At 39.5% G+C, this 23,231-nt stretch overlaps 1 protein-coding gene across 1 annotated transcript; it reads right to left on the reverse strand.

Annotated features, from left to right (window-relative positions):
* Positions 1-2,172: 2,172 nt before the first annotated feature.
* On the reverse strand, positions 2,173-21,805 carry LOC140951952 (trafficking protein particle complex subunit 12-like). Its single transcript, XM_073401338.1, has 16 exons — positions 21,494-21,805; positions 19,444-19,545; positions 18,774-18,928; positions 17,769-17,829; positions 16,009-16,084; positions 14,368-15,104; positions 12,222-12,338; positions 11,783-11,896; positions 11,024-11,162; positions 9,809-9,994; positions 8,653-8,726; positions 7,370-7,468; positions 6,484-6,578; positions 5,274-5,361; positions 5,121-5,171; positions 2,173-3,665 (listed from the first exon to the last, which is right to left on the reverse strand). The coding sequence occupies exons 1-16, from the start codon at positions 21,716-21,718 to the stop codon at positions 3,474-3,476; spliced, it is 2,511 nt and encodes an 836-aa protein (XP_073257439.1). The 5' UTR covers positions 21,719-21,805; the 3' UTR covers positions 2,173-3,473.
* Between the last annotated feature and the right edge of the window lie 1,426 nt (positions 21,806-23,231).

The raw sequence follows: 23,231 nt of genomic DNA on the forward strand, positions 1-23,231 counted from the left end.
GACGTAAACATAACGTAAAAGAGCCAAAATTGAATCACCTGATTGGATGATTTGTGCTTGTTGACGTCAGAGAGGAAATTACCTTTCACCTGTCATATTCCCAAGTATTTAAGCATTTGGCAATTGGCAAGATACAGTAGGTACAGAGGTGATGAATTAATTGTAACAGGCTTTATTATTTACAGCTCAGTGTTACAACTCGTTGGGCCTACAAATAAATTTACAAAAATCAATCATTTTTATTTTAATTGAATATTCGTCAAAGTTAATTGCACTAATATTCCAAGTGTCCTGGGTTATCTTGGCCGCAGCTTTTGCACGAGGAAAGTTGGAGCCGGTGATCTTCAATTCAACATTGTGACCAGTTTGGTCAGAATGCACTAGGCGAATGAATTGGATAGAAAATCTCACCGAAAGTAGACTATATATTGAATGTCTGGGTTTTGGGATTGCGAAAGCCCTAGTTAAAAATCTCTTGTTCTGATACAACCTGCCAACGCTTCTCAGTTCTTCGCCCCTGATTGGCTGATCGCATGAATAAACACTGAAAACGTCGACCACGGTGTTTTCGTTCTGGCTTAGGAAATCTTAGGGGTAACTGAGCTAATAAGCCATTTGCGCGATGACGTCTTTTTACTACTAAGACCAGGGGAATAATTCATTTCGTTGTGTGAGGTTTAAATAACAAAAGCCCTGATTTGCACAAGAAAGCAATACCCTCAAGGATTCTGTTGTAAGTAGCAAAACTACGTCATTGTGCAAATAGCCTGTTATGCACAACGGCAAAAAAAAGACATAATTTGGCTATTTATATCGAGTACCATTGTGTTAATCTTAGATGCTCTAACAAAAGCGGACTGTTGTATTCAATGGTTCAACGAATGAGGTCCAAATTATTATCAACGCATTATTATTGAGGTGAAGGGGTCAACGTCCGAGTGCCGCGCTACCATGGAGACTGACATGAAACTGATTCCATCACATGGTCTGAGTGGGATTTGAATTCGGTTCATCCCCAGAGTTTCGGTCGACGGCTCCTTTACAGGACGCTGGCGGAGGATCTCGGACGAGAATGAGGCTGCTCTCGCTTCCAGCTGCCTTGATCTCCTCAGTGCAAAAAGCTGATTACATCTATACAAATATGGCGAAAATTAAACAATAGATTGCTTCACGCCTCCGCAACTCTAGCATCTCCGCCCACAAAAAAGTCAATGAAACTTAATAATAACCAGGTGTACAATTAATTGAACAGAATAATGAATTACTCCTTTAGCAATTACGCCCCCTGAGGAGCAAGTTTGTGGGCTGCGACAATCTTGGACAGAATAAAATGGAACAGCAAACCCCGATATGGACGTTTACCTCGCTGATATTCCAACAATGATGAAAGACTGAAACTTTTAATAAGTACTGTTAAACTGTGTAGCGTACTCGAAGTTTGTTAAAATGACGCTGACGTGTCGCAGACGATTTACAAAATGTTTTTATGCGATCTAAGATGTTTGTGACGGTAATCAACGGTTAATGACGATTAACAGATAATTGAAATGAAAGGGAGTTACTGTTTGTTACTTTACTGTAAAAACGACAAAATCGTGAAAAATCGATGAAAACCGTCGGCAACCGATCTCTTGTAAATCTTTATGTTCGTCAATATAAATCGTGTCATGATTACTATACTAACACTGTAAGCAACGCCAGTTGGACTCTCGGACATGTAGATAGTCCTAGAATAAGATGTAATGTAAGCGCACCTCAACTCCGAAATGTAGACCGCGATTGTGTCAGTCACTATCCCACTGACTCCCTTTCTTTTGATTCGTTTACGTCTTGATGTTTATCGGTTGCTTCATCTTAAAAGATATTGACAGATAACTAACGATTAGCATTGACGCACTTTCTCTTTCGAACGCAGCTTACGCAAATTGTCGAGACAATTTAACTCCTTTGGACTTAAACCGTCTTAGACACTTAACTCAATTGGGAACACAATTCAGCGCTCTGATGGACCAAAGTCAAGTTATTGGCAGAAAGCTAGAGCTTTGGACCTACAGGGTATTTTAATTTTGACTTGAAATTCGCACACATTGGAATATCATAGCTAAGGATATTTATCGTTGGATCGACCACGACGCCGAAAAAAAAAGAACAATGAGGAAGTCGGAGGCGCTCTAAGTTTTTAGTATCTGCTTTATTTTTAGCATTTATGAGTAGCTTATATCTATTTACATTTTTTAAAGAAAGATCAGCGAGAGAGAGAGGGGAATTTTTCATCTATACCCACAGAAAAATTGTTCGTGTCACATCTCCAGTGAGTCAACGGATCTAACGAGCTCAGCCGTTTTTCATTTTGTAGAGAATTCTAAGTTATCTATCCATTCGTTAATAAACCTGTCACTTCTCGCCAGATTTTGACTACACTGAGCAGTCTCTCTTATTTATTCTTAGTCCGTCGAGCGAAAAAATAACCACGCGCGTGACTGAAGGAGCGAGACGAACGCTCCCCTCACTAAATCTGAAGAAAAAGAGAGACTGCTGGCAGTCTGTTATCCCAAATTGAGAACAAAACAGTAAAAACAAAGAAAATGTGCTATTTCTGATTTTTTCGTTATCTTTCCTTGGGTATTAAGAGCACATTAACACGGCCAAAGGCACGAGAAAATTCGTAAGTGTAGTGGGACATGTATTTTTCTCACCACGGTACTTCATAAGATGTGTACTTTACTGAAAGTGAGGAGAACAAGTCAAAAACAAGAAATCTTTTCTTACGGCGACTGGGAACTGCCTCGGTTGCCTCTCATACCGGCTACAGACGTGATCAGGAATAGAGAGGTTAAGCATCACGTTTAGTTTACGTCAAACGCCAAACGGAATTTGTAGTATGTGACCAGGTTTCCTCTTTACTTGTCGTTTACTGTTCATTATTTCTACGCATACATAAGTAGTTTCACGCAATTTCCTATCCATAAGAATCGTTTTGAGCTGTTCTTATCCGAGAAATTCTCAACTCGAATCTGACGTTTGCCGTATACGTGAAGGTTAAACTCTCTAATGAGAAAGAAATGAAGTCTACTACAGTTTGTTAAGCTTGTTGCGGCGAGAGGGAGAACCATGACAATCTTGTTTCAAGTAAAATTTGAACAAGGAGTAGTGCTTCATTTTCGTTAGTCCTTCAGTAGAGCGAAAGTTGGTAGAGACGAAAATGGCCACGCGTGCAACTGGGGAGCGAGACGGGAGAGGCAGACGCCCTCGCTTCTCGAGTCTCGCTCGCTTCTCGCATGTTACGAGTACCACTATACCACTTGAAGAAAAATGAGAAAAAGCTGGCAGTCTATTGAAAATGCGAAGAACGCAGTAACACACTCCATGCATGGGCATTTATCGACACGCGTGGATTATTTTCTTATTTTCTTTACTTTCAACCACGTTCTCGTTTTGTTCTAAAAGATGTCGGCTTACAGATATCTGGAGCATCAAGGTATCTTGAGGCAGGAAATATTAAAACCGTCTCCTCGATGTTTCGACACAAACTCTAAGAGTTTTTGCTTTTTCTGAAGGCTGTAGGAGGATTCCAGTTCGTAAATGGTGCATAGATTGAAGAGCAGTCCTTCTTGTAGATTCGTTGTAGGATCCGCCCAAATTATTCTCTCCAGCAACGCAAGCGCCTGAAGGATAGTACAATACAACGTCAAGTTAAAAACTAGCAAAGTGTAATAGTGTATGCAAGAGTAGATTGCAGAACACAAAACAGACGAGCAACAGACGTTTGCTCCCAGCGTGAGGCGCGGGAAAATCATCGCACACGTGACGACTGACTACACGTCTGATTGGTTAGTGGGGTGTTTCCAAACTAAATCATCACGTTTTGGGCAAACGGCAAGCGTCAGTTTGTACCACATGACCAGGTTTTTCCGCAACTTATCGTTTACTGTATTACATCTACAGAAAGATGGTAGTTTCATGTAAGGTTCATCCGTAAGAATAATTTGGGATAGTTCTTACCTGCATACTGCCTAATTGGAAAGAGTGCCAACTAAAATCTGACCGTCCGTTTACCGTTTCGTGTAGACGTGATTCCGAGGCTATGTCTATATTATTCCGGATAGTTTCTCGTGTCGACACGAAAAGCTATCCGGAATATTATGAACAGCAACGGCCCGAAACAGAAACAAGTCGTTCACACACATCGAAAATCGATCAACATCGTACAGGAGCGGTTGACCGAGAGGGTTTGGTGCACTTAATCCCAGCCCTCACTCCTGAATATTTACTTCCCTCTCAGTGGGTTCTTCCGCTGCGGTACCTGTTAACACTCCACCGAAATGTGGCGCAACTTCGCCCTGTTACAGAAATCGCGCCGAAACCACCGTTCTTGTGTGAACAGAGGCCCTATCCGGTATTGCTTTCGTGCCGGCGCTGAAGCTATCCGGATATAGTGCGAATTATTGCCGGCGTTGATAACCAGTCTCCTCTACTTACTATGTGCGAACATAGCCTTAATCTCTAATATTTAGGGGCGCTTTCCATTCAACAAAAATTCCGGTTTAAAATTTCGGAAATGTCACGTGCTCAGTGGAACGGTACATTCCGGTTGCAAAGACCCGACCCAAGCCACCGCGCGTTTTGTTATTGCTCCTGTAAGCAGGATACAATAGACTACGAGTAGTCCCCCAATTTTTTCAGGGATAGGAGAGCGAGCGAAACGCGAGCGCGCTTGAAAATCACCCCAGGCGAGAAAAGGCGACACGCGGCGGGTCGCCTTTTCTCGCGTGGGGTGATTTTCACGCGTGCTCGCGTTTCGCTCGCTCTCCTATCCCTGAAAAAAATGGGGGACTACTCGTAGTCTAGGATACAAAAGAGCGGAACAATTTGGTCAAATGGAAAGGGACATTTCAGTCCGACCGACCGAAATGACCAGACCGGTCAAAGAGGACCACCTTCAAAGCTGGTCCCGAATATTCCGGTCGGACCAAACCGAAATGGTCCGTTTCATTCGACGTACCAACTAAAACTTCGGGAATTTTGGGTTGAATGAAAAGCGCCCTAGTATTATTGACACAAGCTTGCAAATAACTACTGTAATACTCAACTTACTGATACCTTTAAAGCTATCTACTTACCTCCTTTAGTTTTCCGAGAAAAAGTAGACAAACAGCTACATTATTGACAGCCTGTGTGCAAAAACAAAGACGCAAAAAAACAAAATTAAGGCAACTTTTCTTCAGACCAACTCTAGACGGCAGATAGTCTTAAAGAGCAGGCCAAGCACTTACCACGGAATTATTGGGATCTAACTTCGTAGAGGCTATAAAATGTCTATGAGCTTCGTCAAATAATCCAGCAGACAGAGCCAACAAACCTCTGGAAAGCAAGACAGGATGAAAAAGATAATAATGAATAAATATATTTGCGGCGATCGATACATAAAATATAAACATTTTATAAGAATTTGTCATTTGTTGGTTATGTACTGTTGCGCTTTGAGGGGTGGGATGGGGGGTTCATTAAATATTGATTTTATTTTGCATTGCTGTGGAATCATGTATTGGCGAAACTAAGGCCCTGTTTACACTAATGCGTTTTCGTTATCATCGAAAACACATCGACCGATTAGCTTCCCCACTACAATTTTTATACGTTTCCAGCTGTCCACACTAAAACGTTCGAGAATGATAGAATTGCACGTTGTGACGTAAGTTGAACACTATGCGCATGCTCATCATTTTCATTTTGATGCGTTTTTTACCGTTTTCGACCGTCCAAACTAATACGATATGTATGCGATTTCATTTTGATCCACTTTCAGAAAACTCTCAGCGTATTAGTGTGGATGGAAGACCTGAACGCATCGAGATGTATGCGTTTTCAAACGAAAACGCATTAGAGTGGACCAGGCATTTTCTCAACCAATCAGGGGTTAATTTAATAAACCTTTTACAAATGTAATTTGCTAGTGTAGCTTTTGTTTTAGAGTCTGAATTCAACAGCCACCCTTGTAAAATTTTTTATCAAATTGGCCACAGCGGAAAATACCATAATATTCTTTAAATTCCTGTTTGGGTGGTACTTCATGTAAACCCCGACTTTTTCAATATCTTTTATTCTCTGCACGATTTGCACGTGCAATGCATCAGCGTCTCGTAAATTTGCATACACTGCACGAACAGTTCGTGCAAACAACAAAAAATACTGCACAAGAAAGGTTTACATGAAGCACTAGTTAAATGGCAGGTTAAAGAATATTATGGTATTTTCCGCTGGTGCTGGAAAACGCCGTTTACGAGTGGACGAAAGGCTAAAACGGAGAAAAAAAAAATCTCCGTTTTCAAAAATATCTGGAGACGCGCACGTGTGAACGGGGACTACGCTTTGCTGGACAAATTCAAACAAATAACTGTATTTGCCAATCCAAGCACTGAGTTGGTTCCTTTGTATGGGAGGACGATACGCATCAGAGATAAACTTTTCTTAGCATACTCTTACTTATTCATGACCACGCTGCTGAGAGACTTTGGATCTCCAGTGGCCTTTGATTCCACTTGCTTAAAGTAGCTTTGTGCGGCGTCCAAGTCTCCAAGCTAAAAGAGAAATGGGGTCTCTATAAATTAGACGACTGGAAATCCTCCAAAACTGTTGAGGGTATTGATCGGTGTATGTTACCACAAAATTTTAAAACTCGTAGTGGAAAAAGCATCTTTCGTTTACAAAAAAAAGCGAACGATCTTCATGTTGGCATTAACTTAACGAAAACTAAATGGAAAGTTCTGCATTTCTTTTATGAAACAAAATTGCTGTCCTGTAGTTTCAGTTGAGATGAGCGGTTTTCAGCCTTTGAAAATACGTGATGAATCTGATTCGAATAAAAAAAACAACCTCATATTATATGCTAGACTATTTCATTTCATTCTACTCTGTACTGCACTTTCTGTAGTTTCTACGAGACTCTTTTTGTTAGTAGGAAGATTAAGCCGCAACGACGACGGCGAACGGCAACGACAACGGCAAAAAAGGCCAGAGTCCCATATAAGGTTTAGTTAAGCACAACAAAAACTATGCACGTGCATCACAGGCCGCTTTTTTTGGTACATTTCTTTGCCGTCGTTGCACTCCCGCCTAAATTCACGTTTTTTTTTTGAGGACGTGATCACAAGACAACAATTTTCTTTTTCTCTTTGTGAAATTAGATACAGTCCAGTCCTTTAGAATTTAATTCCAGAAAAGAATCACCAACATTTGACAAATTAAAAGAGTTGGAATAAAGGCGATGAAGTTTTAAACAGCGCGAAAAACGTAGTTTTCGCTGCCGTTGCCGTTGCCGTTGCCGTGGTGGTTGCTTGATCTCCATTTTAACTATCTAAGAATGGCTCACTTGTAGGTAAATTCTCCCTATTCCTGATAACATGCTGAAAGTGGAGGAAGGATCCCTAGCCATGATAGACTCAAACACAGCAACCGCCAGGCTGTAATCCTAGAAGAAAAAAAACATAGGCAGATGAAACCGTGCATCAAATCAATTTGGGGACCAGTTTCTCGAAAGTCCAGGTAACTTTTCGGGTCCGAAAAGCTGATTTATGTTTGCCGCGTTTACGTTGAAGATCAAAGTTTCAATAATTTTCAAACTGTCAGTTAACGAAACAAAATTGACGGGTTTGTGAGCTAGGAACTGTGCTATTGAACAAGTTTAAATTTTAAAATTTGCCTTCGGGCCTGAAAAGTTCCCGGGCCTTTCGAGAAACGGGGTCCAGATTAGATCCAGGAAAGAGGTTTCTAGTTTCTAGGTTTCCAGTAAAATTGATTCAATTGTAACATAGAGTCAATGCCCATCAAGGTGTCAAAATTACCCAACAACCCCCCTTTCGCTCCCACCACCACCCCCACAAAAAACTGACAATGTATATGGTATGTGATGTAGAAGACCTGTGATGTATAAATGAGGAGAAAGATTGTTTCATCTAAACTCCAGACACCAAGAAAAAAGTTGAAAAGAAGTCACGAGTATCTGATTTCTAAAAACTCCTTAGCGAGAGTGATTTTCTTTGTTTTCCTCAATCACTGCGGGAACGCTATTCTAGAATTGGCTTCTTTACGCGGTAGTTAGACTTCCTCGCTTCTCGTTTTCGGTTCCGGTAGTAGTTTGCCACCCAAAACAGAAAAAAATTTCTAGCTCGGGCTTTGCGCTCGAGAAAAATATTAAGCTCGACTTGTGGGAGAGTCTACGCGGTAGTCTCCTTAGCGGCCGATCTGGCCGAAGTCATGAAACGCCCCAGTCCATGTCCCACCGGGGTTGTTCAATTCCGTGATTACGACAATAATTCTCAAATTGGCTTGAACGTGGCGTAACAGTTGCTTCAGATGACCTCAGCTTTGAAGAACCAGTGGCAGATAGTGGGGCAAAAACGCGCGCGACAGAAGGGAAGCAAAGCGATTTTTTCTCAAAATTTGCCGAAAAGGCAGTTGACTTTTCTCATGGAATTTCGGTTTCTTAAAACAACATGACCGAATCTCGTTTAACTAAAAAATCCCGAATCCCGGCCTTCAAGTAACTTTAAGTCCCAGATTCCGAAAATTAAACTGGTTGGGACTCTTCTATACTTCATTCTAGGCTGAACAGCAGCAACCCCTCATCGTAGCACCAGTGGTATTTCATCTCACCTTCATTCCAAGGAAACAGTTTCCTATTGAATAAAGAACTCGCACTTCTCTGGCGACCCACAGCTCAATAGCAGCTGAAAATTAATTGCCATTTGAATTATTAGTTACATTAATCTTCGTTCAAAATATTTCGCCGTTTCTGATTGACTGTAATCCCCCAGCTAATCCTTCATAACCAATTGGCGCTTACCATATTTGGAAGATGGGGGCAACATACCATCGATTCGGTGGACTGGAAACAAGGCTGATCGACGGTATATTTGATTGGAAACGAGGCTTCTTGGGCAATAGTGAACTACAAAAAGTGGCATTCAGGGCTATTCCAAGACGAAATAGCTGAATTTTTTACTAAACTGAATGGAAAAACTGCAAGAATTATTCGATGGATGTTGTCTACTTAACTGCAGCAGGATTAGCTCAGTCGGTAGAGCCGCGCTTGACTGCAGAGCGGGAGGTCGCCGCTTCGATTAACAGGGCCGGAGCATTTTAAAATAACTGGGAAATTAAGGAACTCCCTTTTTTTTTTCTTGCTCTGCAAGCGGATCTAGGGTGGGGACGAAAAAAGAGGGCAAATACCCCGTCCTCCGTCAACACCGCAACATTTTTCATTGATCGCACAGTCGAATAGTGCCGTTTTAAACATTTTCATATGCGATTTTTTGTTTCAATTAACGTCTTCCTTTGTAATAGCGCTAGGATTCTACTTAAGACTTCACGCCGCGACGACATGCACCAGTTTATGGTTTTAGTATTGCTATAAAATTATTGAGATTAAAATTAATAGAGCGCTGTAAAGTTATATGTTATAAATAGTATTATAAATAGTTTTATAAATATGAAAAAATGTTCTTCAAATATTATCAACAGAAATTTGATTCAATAACCAAAAAACGTTGATTCACATCGATAGCTCCGGATTTGGCTTTGTAATCCTGGCTTGATAAGCAATGAAGAAATGCGTGCATAAAATCGCGAACATGCCTTTACAACCCTCTTCCTTTTTTTTTTCTAGGGCTAGGAGACATTGGAAATTGAGAATCAACCTAGGCTAAATCAAAATTATTTTGAAATCAAATTTGACCTGTAACATATATATTTGATAGTAAATCAAGACGATACATTTAATCCGAACAAAAAACATTAAGCATCGGCTTACCCATCTTATATTCAGGTGTCATCTCCCCCTGGCTTCCATCCTCAGTTAAATTCTGCAGCAAGTTTTCTTGCACCTGAGAGCATGTCCTTTGCAGCACATACAGATTATCCAAAGCATCCCTTGGTCTACCCATGTACTGTGGAAGCTCAGCCTGCAAGATCCGCATTGAAAATGGCACCATGGATCCTAAAAAGGAAAGAGTCAAATTTAAAGGAACTGTTTCACTGTCACATCTTACTGTTCATGCATACATGTACTCTTACAACAACAACAAAAAAATTCACTTAGATTGGTATTAGCTTTTGGCTAACAGTCTCAAGCCTATAAAAATAAAAAATGTAAAAGAACGGAACAACTACAGTAAAAAAATGAGTCAGAAAAAAGGAGGATGGATAAAATAAGATCAAAAATTCAGTAGAAAACAGGATCTTTAGGCAGTGGCTTGGGGTTTAGTCTTTTACCTCATGTAGTTTCCTAAATGTCACTTACAATGGCATAGATGTTTTTTTATAGATACCAGCAGTACATGGTATAAAATATTAGATACAGTGCTTGGACATATTTGGCATTTCATTATTGGATTTTCCTTTTATTGATTGGAAAGTATCTGCCTGTTTCACCTTTAAAATCAATGGTTAACTCTTTAAAAGCAGTGCTTAATATTTTGACGCTAATGACACTCATTACACTCTTTTTTCTCCTATAAGATTTTTTTTTTCACCCCAGGCTGAATATTCTTATTTTCTGCCGATTTTAGGCTGAAAATATTCTTGTAGTATTCTTAAATTATAGCTTATAACATTTCCTTTTTAGAATCGATATCAACATCAATATCAATTACAGTAAGGGCAGACTTTTCGTTTTGTAGGCTAGTTTTGCTGTTTAGAGAAAGGAATAAGTTAAAAACGTATAACTGTATTGTATTCACTGATTTTCAACATGCAAAATTATATCCTTTTCAAAATCTCAGTCTGGGGTTTATTCTTTAAATATTCTTAGAATGTCGCAAATTGCAGCCTCAATATTCCAAATTAATACATTCTTATAAAAAAGAGCGTACCAGAGTCTTGTACCGAATTATGGATGCTACATGGAGGGAGATCCAATGGCCTTGCATCTAGGGATGCACCAACATCCAGCATATGACTTTCAAATGCCACTCTTCTCAAAAAACATTCATTTATTTTATCCTTTACATTAATTTTCAAAACTCACCTTTCCTGCCAGGGTATGTGTCGGGATAAAACTCATAATACAGATCAGGTTGGTTAAAGCTGCCAAATGCCTCTAACTCAACCTCAGCTGTGCTGAACATCTGAAGTTTGAACAGCAAAGCTATTCTGCAGAACCAAACCTGCCATACAAGGAATGAGCCAAGTCAGTTTAAGTCGGTTAGTTTTGGTCACATTCTAACAGTTATGCAATCCTTGTGTGTTATTGACGGCTGGAGTTTAAAGATCCCTTGCATAATTATTTTCCCTTCAAAAGTGTTCTCATATTGTGATGCCACATAGAACACTTTGATTCTATTACCACATCAATACTCAAAGTTTAAAAACAAAGATTTTATATAGAAGAGCACCGAGAATGTTGCTGCAGCACCCATACATGTAGTCAGAGATATATTTTTTAAAAAATTAACCCTTTAGGTCCCAAGAGTGTCCAACATCAATTTTCTCCTAACAACATCAGCAGATCAACAAGAGTAAAGGTTATGAGAATTACTTAATTGATGACCAAAGGGAGAATACTTTGATCTTAAACCAAATTCTCTCAACTATTCTTAAAAGAAAGGTATGGAGATCAGTCCGGAGAATTTATATTTGGATCTTGGGGCTTAAAGGGTTAAAAAGCAAGAAAGTTACTGACCTAAAGTGTCAAGCAATAAAGATTACTCAGTCACCTTCATGCCTACTTATGAAGAAGTATGCAAAGATCTCTGGTTTAAATATGAGGTAGGCATGGAAGGCCTACCTGCAATGTCTTGTGAGTATGTAATGCCCTCTGTCCTTTCTGACCAACACCCTGTCCATGAGCTGTCAGAAATCTGGTAGTGAATTCTAAAGCAGCTCTCCAACACTGAGAAGCCTAGAGACCAGACCAGGCAATAATCAGTTTTACATTCACAGCAACCTTGTAGTTGACAGAATGCTTGCTAATTTTATTAAAGGAATAAAATTGAGAATGTTCCCCATTTTCTTTTTCACAGAAGTTCACCTCATTTTCTCGTAAGTTACTACTTGCCTTATTTTCATGTTAAAACATGTCAAGACTGTGATTTCTCACACAAAAAATATTTGAATCTCAATCACACTTCAACAATCTGTAATTACTTCAAGTTAGTATTGAATAAGCCATTTGAATGAAAATCACTTCATAAGGAGGTTGAGAAATGTATAATAACAGAACAAACCAGCAGTTCTCTAAGTCCTGATTCATCCAATGGAACACTATCAACACTCAGTGTCTTCCTGTAATCAGCTTCTTGTCCACCCATAAACTTTGTTAACAGCTCCTTTACCGGGTCTACCTAAATTTAAAGAAAAAGATTACACTGTAAACCACTCTAGGTTCACTAGGCTATTTATTTCAATATTACTCAAGATGAAGATGAGCCCCTTTGAAACTTTGGCGTCACCGAAATGTAAGCCACTCCACTCTTATTTGCAAAGTAAATCTTCTCCTTAAAGAAATATGCTGCAAACAGTATGCATGACATCTCGCTATCAACATCAAGCCAGGCCAAGCATAACCCCATAGACTCTGGAAATGAATTGATTATTTGAAAAAAAAGAATCCACGAGTCGTTGCCACTATTTGGTGTAAAATTCAAAATATATTATTCCGCATGCCTGATAAGCTGTGAATGTTTGACAACAGCATCTCCATATTTCATCAGATTAAAAAATCTTTGAATGCATAAAATTGTTATGAAGACCTTACTTAACATATTTTTAAAGAAAACGCAGCTGGAAGGAATCTCAGAACTACTTTGTGTGTAAATTCACTGCTCATTACACATGTAGGAAAGCACAGATGAATCTGAAATCTACAACTACTGTACTAATGGATTCAAACGTCAAATGATCATTAATTTTCATTGATGGAATCTTGGTGGGGGGGGGGGGGGGGGGGGGCATGTTTCACCTGACTTGACTGTAAACCTTGGGCTGAGTTGTTCAAAGCCTAGCTACCTGTAGCTCTATTCCTTGACTCACTGCAAACATAGCAAACTAGCTGTCATGGCAACTAATCTTAATGTGCTAATCTTCCTTTAAGCAACTTAGCTTTGGTCTCAACAACAATGCTGCTTCCATAAACAAAAAATTTTGTCCTTTTGGGTTCAAATTTTCTTTCCCTTCCTATGAAAGTGACCAGGGACCAGTTTCTCGAAAGTTCCCATAATCAATGGCCCTGTAAAGCTGTTGTTGTCTGCATGCAAGATAGAGGTTCCAATAGTTTTGTATCTAACATGATAACACTATTAGTTAATGAAACAAAAATGGAGTAGTTTGCTAGCCAGGACTCATGCTCTTATTTTTTACATTTCGATTTGAATGTGTGTTTTCAGGCCCGAAAGTTACCCGGACTTTTGAGAAACAGGCCCCAGGAGACATGTTCAGAGTAGCTGCCAGAATCCCGGCCCTGGGCCCTTAAAAGGGAGTCTAAGATGTCACGACAGCAACAGCAACAGGAACGTTGAAAAAGCAAAATAACAACTCTGCTCGTGAGTCACGTTTTTTGGTACATTTATTTGCCATCACTGCATGTCTACGGTGTGAAATTTCCTAATTTGATACACTGTGCAGGATGTGAACACTTAAGAGAATTTTTTTCTTTCTCTTTCTGAGCTTGGACAAGGTCCTTGTGAACTCATCATCTGGAGAATACACCTAAAACTGACAAATTAAGCAAGTTACAGTAATCAAAATAAAGTGGGAATGAAGGCAAATCCAATTTATAAGTGACATTTTTGCTGCCATCACCGATGTAAAATCTTTAACTCCCTAATGACAGCCCTGTGAGTAGCCTGCGAACAGCAGACATTTCTCCTCGCTCATCACCACTGAGGGATGTTTCGCGAGGAGGAATGTCTGCGACTCAGTGACAGAAATTCAATACTGATGATGTAAATCAATGTTTATATAATAAATCCGATAGTCATGGGGTTCCAAATGCAAATTTGTTCAATTTTACGTTTCTCCTGGTCGATTTTGGTCAAGTGTTGTGTTCATTTGGGAACAAACTTCAACAAAACTCAAATGCTTCTTTTAGAGAAGAATATATTCCACAAGTATTGACTGTTTTGTTATAGATTCATTGCATTTATTTTGCCTTTAGTCTTTTGTCTGTCATTCGTAAACAATGGCTAGAACAATGTAACTACTCCGACATCCAAACAGCACTTATGAACGGATTCCTGACAGATTTTACATCATCAGTATGGATTTTCTGTCACTGAGTCACAGACATTCCTCCTCCAAAATATCCCTCAGTGACAATGAGCAAGGAGAAATGTCTGCCATTCGCAGGCTACCCTGTGAGTGAAGATGCAATACCTGGGGAGATTCAATAACCAGCCCTGGGGAGGTTAAGAACTGCTGACCCACATCTGCTGGATTCAACATTCCTGAGCCAATGGTAACAAGAAACTGCTTGGTTTGTGGATTACAAATCCATGCTGAGTGCTGTCTTTCAGCTTCAGTTTGTTTTCTCTTTACACACTCCCCCTCAGGAGTTGGTGGTGCAGATGGAGGCTTTGTGGTCTGGGAAATATTTACATCCAGCAAATTAGGTCTGGGAGTTGAATGGTCAGTGTTTGACACTACATTTGCTGGATGTGCAAAGCCTTGATTGATTTGGCTTGGAAACGGTGCAAGTGGAGAAACATGTCCTTCAGACTGCCAAAACTGTGATTCTGTGTCAGAAGCTTCCTGGGTATTCAGCTCCAAAGGCTCCAAAGGAGGAGGGGTAGGTTCCTGTGTTGGCTGGCCTTCTGATGATGGTTCTTCTGTGGTCATTGCTGGCACTTCTGTCATTGACTGCAAATTTTGTGCTGCTACTTCAGCAAAAGTGTCAGTTGCACTTGGTGCAAAAATGGAATCAAAGAAATTATGTCCTTCCACATCCCCACTTGCAGTTGTGTTTGTAGAAAACAAGTCACTGAGGGTACGATTTGGATTGTCCGAGGTAACACCTTGAATTTCTACACTCTGAACAGAGTCATCTGGTTCTTTGTTACTTGGCGCCATAGTGGGACTTGGCTCTGGAGAGCTCTCATTCATCCATTGACCCTCTTAGTTTAAAGAACAATATTGTGGATGGTTAGTTAAAATGGCAAGTGATTCACTGTACTATGTTGAGCATCCGAAACCAGGTTACAGCTGTACCTGCTTCAAACATCTATTGCAATCAATGGTTGGCATGCAATCAATCATTCAACATGCCTATTGACAGTTATGGTAATAAATATTACTAACAGTACTGATGATTATTTGAAGGAAGATCATCACAGTTATATACGCAACTTTTGCAGTTGCAAAAAGAAAGCCTTCTTTCTTTTCACAACTGCAAAAGTTGCGTATATAACTGCGATGATCTTCCTTCAAATAATTCTTCACTCCGCAGTTCACATATATGATTTTCATATATTCATAATTTCAGTACTGATGATGCTAATGATTTTACGTTTTTGCCATCTACATGGCAAAATGTTCACCCTCCCTGTAGGTTTACCCTTGCAAGCAAATCTAGGCTAGCCCTTCACTTGGAATAATCTTTCCTCTCATGTAAACAAAACTGGGAACTCCTTCACTGTAAACAGTGCCTTTTATAAAAGTCATGTAATAAACCAAGCTACAGTCTCAGTCAAAATTGTTGGGACACCTTGCTGTCTTCTTACCCTTCAAAGCTGTGATAAAAAACATTGGGAAGAAGAGGAGACGGGCCATAAGAAAAAAAAAAAACAGGGTTTGGTCAAAGGGTTCCAACTATTTTTGTCTGAGATTGTAGCAACAGAAGGGTAGTTAAAACCTTTGAGTTTTGGAGTAGCAAAACATCGAATCATCAAGTGACATTTACACACACTTTTGTCCAACCCAGGGTAAGATCTTAAGACTGGAGATCAATGACTGGAGATTGGCCCATCTCTTTTTTCACTTCGAAGGATTCAGGAATCTGATTATTTTATACAATCTAACCTTCAGGACTGGGACACTGCCATCCAAAGACATTATCCATGATCTTAGGGTTTCGATAGAGCCAGTTCTCAAACTCCTACAAACAAAAAGAAACTTTGTCTGAGTTAAACTGCAGTGTCATGTTTCGACGTTGTCAATGTACAAGTTGATGACATGATCAGTTAGCGGTTGCCACATTTACAATAGAGAGGAGAAGTGTGATGTCATGTAATTTCTGGATAATAACAACAGGGAGCTTAAGCAATGATGACGGCAACGGCAAAGAGAGAGGCACAAAAGCAATAGGTTTATTTGAGCAAAACAACAATTTTGCACATGCATCACGCTCTTTTGTACATTACTTAGCCCTCATTGCCCTACTGTGACATGAAACTTCCTAATTTAACGTGCCCACTCAGCGTGCAAAGCAATAGCAATAGCAAAGCAATAGCCCGGGGCTAGTGGATTTTGCTATCGGGCTAGTGAATTCTGTTTTTAACTTGCCCGACAGGCAAGTGATGTTTTATGAGGAATTTGAATAACAGAAGAACAAAAAGTTTTTGGGGCTAGTTGAAATGACGTCTGGGCTAGTAAATGCTAACTTCAGCTTGCCCGAATGGCAAGCTGTAAAAATGATTTTCTTTGCACCCTGCCACTATAAGAAGTAGGAGAGCACAACACAAAAATTTTCTTTTTCTTGTTCTAATCTTAGATATGGTCCTTTTGGATTCAACCCAGAAAATTTGCGCCAACAATTGACAAATAGAATGAAATTGAACAAGATTGACGAAGTTTGAAACAGTACAAATTTACTTTTTAAGTGATGTTTTTGGTTTGTCGTCATCTAGAAATTCTGCTACCATGGCAACATGACGTAATGACTTCTCCTCTATTAACACTAATATCACAATATTCTCTCCACACATATCATCTTATTTATTATTATCATTCTATTTATTAATATTTTTTTGCTCAGAGAGTATCAACATGACTGTTTGATGCAGTTTATTCATGTGTTCATTTGACATAATGTGACTGTGCGATGAGGTTGTCATGTCAGCCCACAAATGACCTGTTCATCACTGGAGGTCTTAGTAGTTTAGTGGTTAGAGCATCCACCTTGTGTATGGATGGTCAAGGGTTCAATTCCCATCTGGAACTCAGAATTTTTTCTAAGTTCTTCTCTCCACATATATCATTCTATTTATTATTACAATATTCATCTTCAAAATTCTACAGACTGATTGTAAAAATTGAGGATTTTGCTGAATAAAGAAGCATTACTTTACAAGTCAGAAAAACTTAGACACATTAACCCACTTGCTCCTGGACCACCCATAACCATAACGTCCCTTCGACCGCCTATGACATCATCAGTTTTAATGGTCAAGGACAATGAATCAGAGTCTTTTCAAGTGAAAGGACAAACTCTGCACACTACAAAATCCCTTTGAAAGATATACCTGCACAAAGATTATGGCAAAAAAATGGGACAATGTGATGTACTGGAACAATTTTTGCAGAGCCAGCAGGCAATAAAAGTGCACAAATATCACACAAACACACCCTAGAAATAAGAATAACACTGATAATTTATTAGAATAATTTTCTTTGATGAAAGCAGAAATATTAGTCTTAGAAATTTGCCTGGTAGTGATACACCTTTTTTGATACCGGTATTTTTAATTGAGGAACCATTTCTGCTAAGAAAATACATTATGTAACTTACAACTTCTACCTTAAAATATGCAAATTCAAGGCACTTATTATTAAACACAAACCTTGGCAGAAAGCTTCCCAGTTTTAGAAACATTACAGGTTTCAAATGCATCGCTCACAATCCTAGAATCAACAAAAAATTAAAATTCCAACAAAATCAGAACAATCATAAGCTCTTGGCAAATGGATAAAGTCAACTACCATGAACAGCCTTGTGGACAACTTGCCATAACGGAGACCCCAATGCAAAATCAGCAGCAAAAATCATAGAAGTTTGACTGAAATAAACTCCCACTAGAGTATAGAGGGAGTCAGCAATACTGGGAGTTCGCTGTTGCTGGAGACTTTTCATACCCCTGAGTTTAAACATTCTGCTTTTATACTGAAACTTTTGAAAATCATACATGGAACAGTAGCTAATCAGAGCCAGGTATAGGTTTTTCGTTGTTGCACGATTTTTTACATGTTAGAGTTTGTTCACCTCTCTCCCATCACTGAGTTACTGTGCTGTTAAACACATGCGAATTCTCAAGTTCAAAAGCCAACTAATGTTTGCATTCTTTGGTGCCGTCAGTCAACTTAGTGGACCTCTTGGGAAACAGTTGTTTACTTCAATGAGTTCAAAAGTCATAGCTTGTGATTTGTGATTGGTGGATTTCAATCCATTTGGTGTGCTTCTGTGTTCTAAGGTTTGTTATGTGATTGCAAATATGATTGATGGCAGCAAAAAATGCAATAGTCCAATTTCAATAGATTAACACTTGGTTACAAGACTTGGTGGGAGGCGGGGGGGGGGGGGGGGGGTGGGAGGGACAAAACAAAAGAAATGTATTATTCATTGCTGAGCCACAAGATGATTCCTTTGTTTTATTTCCCCAAGCTTCGGAGCCAAGTATGAATTTTCATATGTTGAAATTGGTTTCTTGTGAGCTAGATTTTAAATTTCAGAGTTCGGATGTTATCGAAAGTGCAGTAAGTTATTTCACTCCGTTTTGCAGCAAGGTAAGTCTTTGGAGCCAGCTTGAAGTTGCCAGGAACTTTTTATCATCCCTAAACAAAGCATTCACCTTGTAACAGTTTCAATCAGCTTGTCTGTTTCTTCTCCCTCTTCAGGTTGTTCAACTGCAGTATCCTCCATGTTGTCCAGTATGGTTTGAGCAGACTCCAGGGAACTTAACAGAACGGCTGTCAGCTCATCTCGGCTAACTCCATCATCTTCTGCCTGTATTCAAAAGTTTACAATAGTTCACAAGAAATGAATAATTATTTTGAAAGTTGATTTGCAAAGGTTGTAAAAGTGAACCCAACTCCAGCATTAACCTGTAAAAACCCCCTGGAGGAAGAAAAAGAAGCAACAGCCTCACCTTCAGAGCTACACTGGAAGGAGAGAATAAACTGCTCTCACCAATTATGCTAACCTTACTCTGGCAAAAAAACTCAAAACAAGAAAATTCTTGTTCTTTCCCTACCTTCCCTCCTCAGTTTGTAAACTAATTCAGCCAAACCTCCTGTAAACCAAAACACTTACCTTGACCTAATTTATTCTGGACATGACAAAAACTAATTTGCCCAATAACTGTTTATCATGTTACTGTTTTAAGGCCTTGTCCCTAGTTAGAATTTTACCCTTATTTTAGCCTCATATGAGAGGTTCCAAGATTGTGCTTTTACTATGGAATGTTTTGGTAAATTGATTTCATGTCAACATTGCATTGTATGTGTTTTAAATTTCCTTACCAAATTAAAGATATGGAATAATAATCTGCATTTATCTTTTACAGTTCCATGGAGACACAAAGCTATTCCGCCAATAAATTCCTCCAAGTCGATTGTACCATTCTGTAACAGAAAGGAAAGGTGGGATCGTTTTCGATTGACATGTAACATCCTGAATTCAATCTGTGAGTGTACAAGTGATCACAGCCAGACTATCCAATTACTTTGGCATGACTAAAAAGTCCTATTACACGGTCCTATTAATGCTGAAATCAGGACAGCTGATAGCCAACCAGATTAGAGAATTTTGCTATACAGGGTGCAAAGAAAATCATTTTTACAGCTTGCCATTCGGGCAAGCTGAAGCTAGCATTTACTAGCCCAGTCGTTATTTCAACTAGCCCCAAAAACTTTTTGTCCTTCTGTTATTCAAATTCCTCATAAAACATCACTTGCCCGTCGGGCAAGTTAGAAACAGAATTCACTAGCCAGATAGCATAATGCACTAGCCAGATAGCATAATGCACTAGCCCCAGGCTATCGGACAGTCCTTTCTTTGCACGCTGATATATTCAAATTATTATTGTTATTTTCAAAATCAAGGTAGCTGATAGCCGGTTATGTATTGGTCAAATCGAAGTTTCAACATGCCCCCCCCCGGGCATACCCCGGGCATTTGACACCTTTTTTGTCCCGGGGAGGAGGGAATTTGATGATCAGAGTCTTCCAGGGGGTGGGGAATTTGATCCCCATGCTTTAGGGGTGGGGAATTTGAACTGTACCCTTGATTTCATGTAAAATCTTTGGCGTGGTGAGCTATCATGGGGGACCCGGTAGTAGAGGATTTTCGTGGAAAAGATTGTGCCTTTGTGGCCAATTGGTTACGAGGAAAGGGCTTAAGCAAGCTTTGTGCTGTATTTGAAGTATTTAAATTTTAAAATTTTTAATTGGATTCAGGCTTTGAATGTATGAATGTATTTTATTGTTGTGTTTACATTGAAATACAATACCTATACCAGCGATTCAATACAACAAAATAAAATAAAATAAAATAAAATAAAAAGCTCAGGTCAACTACTTTGACCTTCTGCAAGTATGTTAAGTAATAAGGTGAGAGATGATGCATGTCAGTGAAATCGTCATGATGTAGTATTATCTCAATAGGTGGAATCTTTTTTTAAAGATCGTTCCACCGGCAGCCCAAGCGCACTAACGAATTTTATTTATTTTTTATAACAAATTTTTGTTCGAATTTTATCACATGTATTCGAATCTACAACGCTAAGAAAAAAAAATAGTGTTCAGTATTCGATGGAAAGAAAGTCAACTAAACGGCGTTTAAACTGTCCGTAGGACACAGAGTGGCTATGAATCACATGTAATAATGCAAGAAATATCGATTTTGGTTATCTTAAAGGCTACTAGTACAGATAGACAAACAAGAAGACTTCATATTTTTAAGACTTTTTGCATTTATTTGGCATCAGATAATACACTAATAATTCTAGTATATTCCGACCAAATGACCTCTGAAGCCCGAACCCACAAATAGTGCGCTTGGGCTGCCTGTGATCGTTCTAACGCTTTGTATGTTGCATGACGAAGAAAAGCTGAGCATTCAGTGACCTTGTAGCGGTGATCTCCGCCGCTTTGCACGAGACTTTTGTTCGTAGTAAATACGCTAACAGTGTTTCTCAGTTTTTGTTATGTTTATAAAGATTTTGTTCGACAACTGAAGGCATTTCCACTGTTCTTCTTTCATTTTTGTGCCTGTGAAATGTCCCAAGGGTGGGGGCATTTGATCACCTGAATGGACCCTAGTGTGGGGCATTTGAACGGCATTTTGGCCCGGGTAGGGGGGAATTTGAACAATAATTTTCAAAAAAATCAAATGCCCGGGGGGGTTGCCCGGGGGGGGGAGGGGGCATGTTGAAGCTTCGATTTGACCGATACATTAGTTTGGAGAATTTATAGTTATGATTAACATTAATAATAATAATAATATTAATAATAATAATCAACAGAGACTGCACATTTAAGACATTCGTATGTAGTGAATAGACTGTAATACCTCGTTTCTGTCAAATGCGTGAAAGAGGCGTTCGGCAATGAAGCCAGGTAACCGGAAGCGTTCGGCAAAATCTTGACGATTTAACATGGACAACTCAACCTGTCTGGTGCCATCATCCGTTTTCGTTGAAATCTCGTTGAAAACCGCCTCGATATTTTCCAACTCTAAACTGCTAAGCTTTTTCACCGCATTTTTGTAGCGTTCTTTAGAGCTACCTTGACCCATTTTGCTCAAATAACTAAAAAATTTTCCAGGGTTACCGTTAGGGTCACATCTTCGTTGACTTTGCCAAATGTGTTCACAGTTCACATCTTTTCCAAAGCCAAAATGGCGGCCGTCAAATTTACTATATGACCCCTGCTATATGACGAGGTTACTCAACAAAAGAAATCCGCTGACTCATACCGCGATACTCATGGGCTTCGCAGCCGCTTAGGCCGAAGTCACGCAAAGACTGAACAGACAAAAGTCTTTAACACGTTTGGGTTTCTCTGCATATAACTTGTAAAGGAAATAAGACTTGAAGTGTAAATAAAGTTGATGGTTAAAGTTGAAAGTTGTGTACAGTATCCATATCTAGCCAGAGTTTTGAGACTCGGCGTAAACCATTTGAGTGAAAGGGGCAAAAAAGGCAGGTTTTTTGGGACCTGGGGAGGTGGGCTCCCATATAAAAGTGAAGGGGATGCTCTTCATCTCGATTTGGGGTAGAAATCGGAGATTTTGGCCTCACTTAGGATATTGTTATGAAAGCCAATATTTTCACCCGATAAAGGTTTCGCTTAGAGTCGGTCGTTTAGAAATATCTATTTCAAAAAAAAAGGGCTAAAAAATGAAAAAAACGACGGAATGAAATGGAGTCATACTCAGAGTTGGAATGTGGTCTCCTTAAGGTGTCAAATAAAGCCTGATTAATTTTCACTGCTCCGATAAAAACGTAATAACGCTCTTCATATTCCCTAACTCTTGAATCTCAGGCGCCAGATCCACTCTCCTCTGTATCACTCTCTCCTCTGTAAGGTCCACATCAGCTCTTTAGCTGCCCTTTTTACTGACCTACATGACAAATAAAGTATGTATGTATATGTATCAGTGATTGCTACATGGGTTTGTTCGGAGCACTTGCTTCTAATTAAATGGGAGACCATAAACTTTTCAAAGTTCCCCATAAACAACCCGAGTCAATGCGTCGTGCCTCTTGTTGTTATCTCTCTGAGCCTGAACCTGCTACAGCCACATGCTATGGGTTCTCAAGGTGTTCTAGAGCCTGGTGAAGGTTAGTTTTGCCTAACCGAAATATTACAGTAGGCAAATGAGTATCCATCACTAGCTATCCGATTAGCCTTGGCTTCAATTTTAAGTGTTATTTTATATTGCTGATCCTTGTATATATGTTTTTCTTCATGTAGAGGGATTAGGTTAGTTTTAAAATTCTTAAACACACGACCGGCTACAAGCTTTAATAGCTTTAAAAACTATCGTGTTTAAACATGAAAGATAATGCATGTATGCATGTATCTACACCAAGAACCGGCTTTCCCTCGCAGCTGTCCAAAAGGTCCTTGGAGAATTGTTCCGCTGTTCTACATCCTGGCATAGTCGACACATTCTGCACAGTGCTGACATGCTCAGATAATCTATATCCTGAAACACGTTTATCTTCAATGCCTGGTCTTGCGCTGCCGTATATTAGGCCTCCAGTTTCTTTCTTTAGATCTCACACTTTCATCAGCTCCAGAAT

Source organism: Porites lutea, chromosome 11 (assembly GCF_958299795.1).
Source record: "Porites lutea chromosome 11, jaPorLute2.1, whole genome shotgun sequence".
Taxonomy (NCBI): Eukaryota; Metazoa; Cnidaria; class Anthozoa; order Scleractinia; family Poritidae; genus Porites; species Porites lutea.